Genomic DNA, 8,812 nt, shown 5'->3' with positions numbered 1-8,812 from the left:
CACCAAACACTTAATTGTAGAAAAATATCGAAGCTGCATGATGTGTACATATTTGGGGGAAAAAAAAGATAAAAGAACAGGAAGTACAGGTACCACCCAAAGTTAAAATTTAGCCTCTGGACTTGCTGTATGAGCACTGGATTACATTATGAATACACATTTTGTTTAAGCTTTATGCCAACGTTTCATTAGCATTTGTGTTTTAAGCTTGCCTAATCCTGTAAGATTTTCTCCAGCACCTCTGCTGTTGAACCTCAAATAGAATTTTCTTTTAATTTGAACAAGAACAACCTACAAGAAGAACTATGTCCAGCACCAGCAAAAGGCAGAGGCAGGAGAAATCAGAAGCAGAGAGCATCTTATGGTGTCAGTTAAACTGCTCACAGAAAAGGAGAGGAAACAGTGCCTGCTTTAATATTGTTAAGAGCTAGCCTTTAGCTTGGACGCATGGCTGATAAATTTCCTTCCGATTCATTCCAGTGACCACGGAGAATCTTATAACTACAAGAGGCTGGTACAATTTGCTGGAAATATATGTTTTAATAATGTACAGGTTAGTGCTTGGGGTCTGACAGGATCAAAGCTGGCACACAGAAAAGGAAAAGTGCAGTCGAAAACAAGCATTCAAGTCCCAAGACTTTGAGGACGAAGGTGATGGTGCCTCCATAAGTCATAATTTTAAGATATCAGGAAAACTTGACATTCCGTCTGTAGATGCGCCAGCTTTGGAGATGTATTTACCCAAATGGACACAACAGAGTCCCTATAAGGCCACATCCTGACATAATGGCAGAGAGAAATCTGCAGAAGCTTCTCCAGCCTGTTTGAGGATTCTACCAGCCTTCTTGGATGGTGGCATGCCTTCTTCTCTGCTCTTGCTTTCCCCACCCCTCCCCACCCCATCCCAGAGAAAACACCTTTCTGAGAAACACCGCTGCAGCTTCAACTGTCTCGCCCCATAGTGAGCTTGTTCACAAGTCACTGTTGGCACAGCCCACAACCGGCTTCAGCGACAGTATTCCTGCTCAATCGTTGCCATCAGCTCCTCTTCGGAGTAATCGTAGGATATCTTGGCCTGCCTCTCAAGCTTCTTGAGTGGCAGCCTGCAGAAATAATAATAATAAAAAAAATACAAACAAACAAACTATAGTCAATATGCAAAACTAAATGAAGGAGAGGCCCAATTTTTCTGCACCCCAATAGCAAACTGTTATTTCTGCACAGAGCCCTTTTTTTTTGACTTTGAATATCTTTTGTCTCCTATCTACACACTTTAAAAAATAAATATTTATCCATAATATTTACGCCCCACCTTGAAATGCTAAATAAAATTGAGCTTGGAACAAAAGCAGGAACTTTTTGAAAGGGAAATGTGTCTGTATGTGTGGAAGAGGTGGAAATATATCCTCTGGGATCTGGGCATATTTAATTTAACTGAGGGAGAAGTCATGCAAATTGTAAGGACAGCAGTACTAAGAAGGGAAGGGAAAGAATTGTTCTGGAATAATAAATATCAAGCTAAAACAAAATTGTAGTAAAGGAACCTCTTCAATTAAACATCAGTAAGCCTATTAAAATATAATTATAATATAATTAATATAATATAATATAATGGGACATGGGTGACGCTGTGGGTTAAACCAGAGCCTAGGGCTAACGGTTCGAATCCCCGTGATGGGGTGAGCTCCCGTTGCTCGGTCGCTGCTCCTGCCAACCTAGCAGTTCGAAAGCACGAAGTGCAAGTAGATAAATAGGTACCACTCTGGCAGGAAGGTAAACGGCGTTTCCGTGCACTGCTCTGGTTCGCCAGAAGCAGCTTAGTCATGCTGGCCACATGACCCAGAAGCTGTACGCCGGTTCCCTCGGCCAATAAAGCGAGATGAGCGCCGTAACCCCAGAGTCGTCTGCGACTGGACCTAATGGTCAGGGGTCCCTTTACCTTTACGCCTATAAATAACAGACAGGTGCTTTCCTCCTTCAGCAAGAAGTGCAGAACTGTAGTGGGAATGCTTGTCAGGCAATTCTAGACCTTTCCCCGCCCTGTTCTAGAAGCAAATGGAAGGCTGCATCACACAGCAGAGTGATTTTTTTTTTAAGGGAAAGACATTGGATGCTATGAATAATTATTTTCAAATTTCCCAACACGCTTCTTGAGGAAACGGCTGTCCCTATTTAGGGGAACTCACTCAGCATCTAAATTAAGGCAACCAAATTCTGATGACGTTTGGTCTCCTCCAGTTTGCCTCAGGGTGAGTGGACTTCTCCACACTTACACAAGGATAAAAATAACAGCATTCCGATCAGGCTTCGTGGCCATAAAAAAGCTGAACGTTTCCTATGTGCCTGTAATACGCAGGGTGTGTGTGTGTTGGTTCCCAGACTGTTAAGCAAGAGATGAACTATATTAAGGTTACCAGATTTTTTCCAATGAATCCAGGGACACTTTTCAACTTCAGTAGGAATGAAAGGACTTTATCAGGCGACTGATTTGTAAATCCGGGGACTGTCCCCGGGAAACGGGGATGTCTGGTAATCTTAAACTATATAGGTGGAAACGGTGCCCTTTTCTGCAAAGGAGAATAATGATGCTCTCGCCTCCATCATGGGCTGAAAGCCAATTCCGCACAGCAGGACTCCCTTGCCTCAGAGGTCCTCAGTGGGAGCTGTTGCCTGGCAACCGCCAACAAGGAAAGGCTTGCCTTCATCATGGGATGGAGCAAATTCCAGCTCCTCAGACCCACTCCCTTGCTCCAGAGGACCTCAGTGGGCAGAACCAGGAGAGACGAAGGATGAGCACACCGAAATGCCACCTGAGTAATCCTGCTGCCACCAGAGGGCCATTTCTGTTCCTGGTGCCAGATTCGAATGCCTTTTTTATTATTATTGACAGAATCTTTTGTAAGCTGCTCTGATAACTTCCTGCGGTTCTGAGGTGGGATAGAAGTATTCTGTAAAAACAAAACAATGCCCATGGCTGAAAGGATTGGCATTTGAATTCAGGCGACTTACTGGTTGGCAAAGTTGTTGCTCTCTAGGCCTGGAGTGGATCTTGCTGAAAAGACCTGGGAACAAATCAACAGGACATCATGGGTGACACACAATGAAAAGTCAAATTCGCTGAAGTTTGTGCTCCTTTGTGCACAGGGAAGGTGGGAGTGGTAATTTTCTGTGGTTTATCTCTGATCTCGTATCTGTGATTAAGTGAGAGCTGAGGAACTGTGTGGCACCTGTTCTTGCATTCAGGAACAATGAATTAAGCGTGCATCTGCAGCATCCAGACCCCTCTCTTATGTCTGTTGACTTAGCAGATATCCTGCTGCAGGATTCTATTTTAGAGCCCTGCCAGGGAAAGATCCCTGTAACATTACCCAAACCTGAAAGGAGTTTCAATTACAACACAATCTCAACAGTGTGTCATTATTTTCCTGTAATACCTGTCCTCCTTTTTTCTGCCACTGTGCACTCTTAAAGATAGTGAAGAGACCCAACATTACATCCGTGACAGTCCCACCACCACCCCAAAAATTGCCAGTCATAGCACAGAGCCTATTAAGTACACTGATGCTGTTGCATAATTTCTATTCGTTTCAGCAGGTCTTGTGCAGGAGAGATCCCTGTGGCACCGTGCTTTAAAAAAGTTTTCATATGAAACCACAGAATGGCTGTGTTTGTCACACACCAAATCAGGGCACAGCCAGGAATGGTTAAGAAGGTAAGCCACAAGATGGCATTGTTTCACTTAACACTATAGCAAGCAGAGTATTTTTTCATAAAACTAGAATTGAAAGGAGGGCTGAGGCTTTGTGCACATTATCAACACAAAACAGCTAGGTTCTTCTTTCTCAATTTGGATCAAGGCTGGTCAAAATGAACTACTTCGTTAAAAAATGACATAATAAACATGCATGCACTGTTGCCACCCTCCAGGTGTCCCATGGAAGGGGCACAAGGAGAAGGACCTCAGGTGACAGGCTCTGGGTCAGTTCATGTGGGATGAGACGGTTCTTACTAACTAGCTCATTCTTATGCATTTAGCTCTGTCATATTTTTGAAGACAGGGCCCATGTGGACCACAAATATGCCAATCCTCTGAGTTCAAGCCATGCAAAACACCTTTCTGAAAGCAATTCCTAGATCACCTCCAGAGCCAGGCAGCCTGCTTATTGATCATTTAACCCAGAGTTTGCGGGAAAGTTCAACAATATGGCTGTTTCTTTAGCATCTGTCCTTGTTTGTTTGAGGGGAAGGTATTATGATGGGGAATAGCTTTGTGACAGACCTGTTGGGCTCTCTTGGAAGGCGGTGCACTCGCCTTCCAGGGAGGTTCCAAAGCAGAGATTAGGTGCTTCAGTTGAGATTTCTGCTTTGCAGCAGGTGGCCAATTTGAATAAAATATTGAAGGGGGGGAAGCCCCGTCCCGCATAATCAATCACATGACGCAGTGCACATACACTATTTGAATGGCAATGCCTATCAAATTTGAAGGCGTCCGGCCCTCACAAATATTTTACTGGGGGGTGGGGGGATCGAAGACCCCTCGGCAGTCAGGCGTTGGCTCTTGTGCTTGCAGGGGTTTGGACTAGATCACCCTCGGGCTCCCTCACAATTCTATGATTCCATGCGGCGTCGAATCATTTGTTATCCAGCTTTCCAGCACGCCAGGCCGCTTCAGAAAGCGCGCTGCGCAAGCGGCCCAAACCAACCGGAATTGCGCGTCTCGGCTTTGCGCCTGCGGGACAGACTCCCACCCCCCAAAACACAGCTGCCTGCAAGCGCCCTTAAGACAGTGCACATGCCAATAAGGCGCGCGCTTTCTTCCAGGATCCTGCTCCCTCTCCCAGACCTTCCAAAAGTCCCTATTTTCCAGGGACAACCCCAGATTTACAGAAGCCAACCCGGTTCCTGATTTGATCCTGGGATGTCCGGCTTTTCTTTAGGACGTCCCTATTTCCACGGCAGAAATGCTGGAGGATATGGAGCCATACGACCCCCCCCCCCCAGCCAAGGAAAAAAAACCTTGGAAAGCCGCCCAGCGTGGCTTGGGGCAACCGCGTCATCATAAAACGATCATCATTACTATTGTGGAATAGGACGTCCCTATTTGCATCGGAGAAATGTTGCCCGCCCGTCTACTAGATGCTCAGCTCGCTTTTCCAAAAACGCGTGAATGGAAACCCTGGACGCGCCGTCTCGCCTCCCCACCGACCTGCAGCACCGCCTTACCTCCTCGCCGCTGCCCTCTGCCGGGCGGGAGCAGCCATCCCCGGCGGCCTCGAGGAGGAGGGGGCGGCGGCGTCGCCGCCCCGTCGGCTGCCCGAGCCCTTCGTCGTTGCACTCCTCCAGCACCCGGTCCAGAAGCTCCGAGTCCGAGTCGGACTCGCCCGCCGACGGCGAGGTGGTGGCGCGCGCCGGCGTTTGGCTGTAGCACCTGGGCTCCGCGCCCTGCTCCTCCTCTGCTCGGCCCTGCCTGGCGGGGGCGCTGATGCTTCCGCTGCCCCGGCCGGGGCCACGCCAAGGCTTCACCAAGCTGCGCCCTTTCCCCGGCCTGCTGCTGCCCGTGCCCATCGCGGGGTCGCCTCGCCGCAGCCCGGCTGTGTGGCTCGCGGCCGCCCCTGCCTAGCGCTGCTGCTCCGGCAGACCCATCGTTCGGGTTCCAGAGCTCAACTGTTGCTGGGGCTTGGCGGGCGGAGGCAGAGGGCGGGTGGGATCCTGGCTCCTCGCCTCGTCCTTGGAAAAATATATATATATCTTTCCCTTGGTCACAAAGTTAAGCGTTTTTGTTTATAACTTAAGGACGAAAACGGTAGCAAGCAAAGGAGCTGGAAATCCAGCTCCGGCTTAAAGCAAGAAAAGCGAAGTTGGAATTATTTTCAGTCCTCCCTTCCCTTCCTCCCTCCCCCCCTCTTTTTTTTTTTTTTTAATTCCAAGAATTTGGCCTTGAAAGAAACCAAATGGGTGTAACCTCCTTCCTCAGAATGAGGTTGGTTTCAAAAATAGTCTCTGGGCAAATATTCTTAAAAGAGTATTTTTCGACGCAAGTGCTTATATGTGTATAGTCTTCATGATATATAGATATACGGAAAGGCAACCCTCACAAATCATATATGCGGTGGATTCTTGGTGACTTGAAAACCGCTTCAAAATAAACAGATTCCTGGGATCTGGAGCAAATGCTGTGGAAAGTATTCAAAGGGTCCAAACCGCAGCTCAGCCTCTCCTTCTCTCTCTCTCTTGTATTCCCAAGTGCTCCAAAATACATTTCCTTTTAAAAGCAACATAGCAACTCAGCTGTTTAACGTCTTTAAAATACTGCCAACCTATCTGTTAATCATATCTACTAGGCTGAATTGCAGAATTATTTGGTTAGACGTGCTGTTCCATTTGGACCACTGGAATGAATACTCCTATCTTGATAAGACTGAAGCTCTAAGCCAAGATGGGGGACCTTCAAGGGGCAGTGGCCATACCCGGCCCTTCAGACCTCTCTCTGTGGCCCTTGGGACAACAAAATCCCCTCCCCTGCCACACCCTCTCTCCCCAGGCCACATTCCTCAGCAACACTTCATTACACCTTCCTGAAGCTTTTTTCTTGGTTGATAACATCCTTGAACGCTGGCCGGCTAAACCGAGTGAGGGTCGCCAATGGGTCTCAAACCCTCAGTGGGTTAGGGGATTCCCCTGCATGTGAAGACGAGCTCCGACGGATTGAGTGGACGAGACCAATAGTGGGTCCAATGGTCAAGAAGGCGGTTTCTGCATGTGCTGTAGTGGGAAGTGAGGGGCAGATGGGGCTCGCCAACCTGGGAAGGTAGCCCATCTAGGAGAAGGAAAACTCCAATCCTAAACTTCCGCTGCCTTGCAGGATATCTTCGGGAGAAGAAAAGGTAAGGAGTAAGCCCTACACCGGGAGACAGCAAACTTTTTCAGCAGGTGGCCGGTCCGCTGTCCCTCAGGCCTTGTGGGGGGCTGGACTATATTTTGAAGGAAAAAAATGAACGAATTCCTATGCCCCACAAAGATGCATTTTAAATAAAAGCACACATTCTACTCATGTAAAAACACACTGATTCCTGGACCATCCGCGGGCTGTATTTGGAAGGTGATTGGGCCTTAATTTGCCTACCCATGTCCTACACAAACCCAGACAGGAGTCCCTAAGGCGGTTAGATGGTGGCTAGTAAGCCTCCTTCTGGGAATTCAGGCAGCCAAGCTGGTGCCAAACGTATTGCTTTGATTTCCTTGTCATCTGGGCAGTTCCGGGAGCAAGCAAATAGGAAATGCATCAACACCCCCCCCCCAAAAAAAAAGAGGTCTAGGGAGAGATTTGGAAAAAAGAGAAAGGAAAAATATATGAAAATAACAACAAGAGATGTGGAAAAATAATAAGAAAGGACTGGATAGTACTGTGAACATCATAAGGTTAGATTTGTGGACATTAAAACAGCAGTAAGAAGCAAGAAGTTGATTGGATCCCTTCGGAACTTGAAATATGGGTACCCCCAACAAAAATTTAAAATTCGGCTGTGTAATTTGGAATTTATGTAATTTGGTTTGATTTGATGTGATTGGTCGGTTAATAAAAAATTATTCTTAAAAAAAAGAAAGATGACCCTTGGAGTCCATTCCAACTCTACAATTCTGTGAAGATATGCCAGCCCTAGGAAAACACAACAGTTCAACTGTCAATTTGGCGAAACTATCCTGATTAAAATCTCTATAACCACCTCAGAATTTGACCCAAGGTCGGTGGAAGTTGCTGTGCATATTGTAAACTTGCCCCTATATAAATTGCCATCAATGCGTCCCGTCCCCCGCCCATTCAGCACACATGGATGTGTTTTTAGGGCCCCCATGTCCCCTTTCTGTGGTACAATGATCTCTCGATCTAATTTATTGTTGGCCTGTAAAACAAACTCTCCTGTTTCTTCCCCAATGCTATGGTTGCTTAGGCAACTCAGGGGCTTCAGATGGCAATTCCTTTTGTGCGGCACATTCCTCTCCAAATAGCGCAGCCCCCACAGATTAGCAATTTCCCTGCCTTTTTAGCCATGAAGAACGAGCAAAGTCTGCCCCATCTTTTCTGTCAGCGGCATTGACCCTGTGCCAAGCTGAGGTTAATGTTTGCTGACTCTCTCCAGCTGGAATGTAAACAAGCGGATAAAAAAACAGGATTTGACTAACCTCTCTCTTCTGAGATTGCTAGAGGTGGCAATGTTGCTTCCTAGAGTACTGGCAGAAACAAGAACAGGCCCTTCTAGTCATTCTTATTAGTCTTCAGAAAACAAAAGGAATTAAAATGCAACATAGAAGAGAGGCTTTCTTGGCCTCTTCCAAATACTTTCAGCCAGTTCTCCTCTGGAAATAACATCCCCCAATTTTGAGGCAAGCTTCCCAGTTCGGAAGGAAGCGTCCCAAACTCTGTTTTCTGAGACTCAGACGGAGGTGGTCTGTTTGAATTACTTCACATTTTGACACAAGGGAAACTTCTCTGATATAAAAGAACTTTTCAATCCTCTGCAGTTTTTCCTGCAAAATAAACAACAGCTTCTGATACTGCCAAGTTTTGGACTATTACTGTAGTGTAGGCTGGTTCAGTAGCAAGCGTAGGCTGGTTCCATGCAGTGTGAACCCCACGAATGCTGGAAAATGCTGGAAAAAGGACCATGAGTTTTGAGTTGCCCTCCACAGTGGCTATTCATGTGGGCACATTTTCTACAGTTGCCCTGCTCCTGTGAATTGGCACTGGAAAGTGTGTCTGAGGGCACTTCCAGACTGTCACTGTCCTTTCGCACAGGATTCAGTCACACAGCGG

The 8,812-nt window shown here is 46.9% G+C and overlaps 1 protein-coding gene across 1 annotated transcript; it reads right to left on the bottom strand.

Annotated features, from left to right (window-relative positions):
* Window positions 1-520: 520 nt before the first annotated feature.
* CYS1 (cystin 1) lies at window positions 521-5,881 on the bottom strand. The gene is made up of 3 exons (XM_083431867.1): window positions 5,224-5,881; window positions 3,010-3,062; window positions 521-1,103 (listed from the first exon to the last, which is right to left on the bottom strand). The coding sequence occupies exons 1-3, from the start codon at window positions 5,563-5,565 to the stop codon at window positions 1,007-1,009; spliced, it is 492 nt and encodes a 163-aa protein (XP_083287993.1). The 5' UTR covers window positions 5,566-5,881; the 3' UTR covers window positions 521-1,006.
* Between the last annotated feature and the right edge of the window lie 2,931 nt (window positions 5,882-8,812).

The sequence above is a fragment of the Podarcis tiliguerta genome (assembly GCF_965153285.1).
Source record: "Podarcis tiliguerta genome assembly, chromosome: 3".
NCBI classification, from domain to species: domain Eukaryota; kingdom Metazoa; phylum Chordata; class Lepidosauria; order Squamata; family Lacertidae; genus Podarcis; species Podarcis tiliguerta.
Note: the sequence above shows the minus strand (reverse complement) of the source record. Positions and strands in the feature narration are given on the sequence as shown.

Excerpts from the sequence above, each read along its gene's own strand:
- CYS1 (XM_083431867.1), bottom strand. The coding sequence starts at position 5,565 with ATGGGCACGGGCAGCAGCAGGCCGGGGAAAGGGCGCAGCTTGGTGAAG. Across the intron at positions 3,063-5,223 it reads CAGAGGGCAGCGGCGAGGAG|GTCTTTTCAGCAAGATCCAC; the intron begins GTAAGGCGGTGC and ends ATTTGTTCCCAG. Across the intron at positions 1,104-3,009 it reads AGCAACAACTTTGCCAACCA|GCTGCCACTCAAGAAGCTTG; the intron begins GTAAGTCGCCTG and ends TTATTTCTGCAG.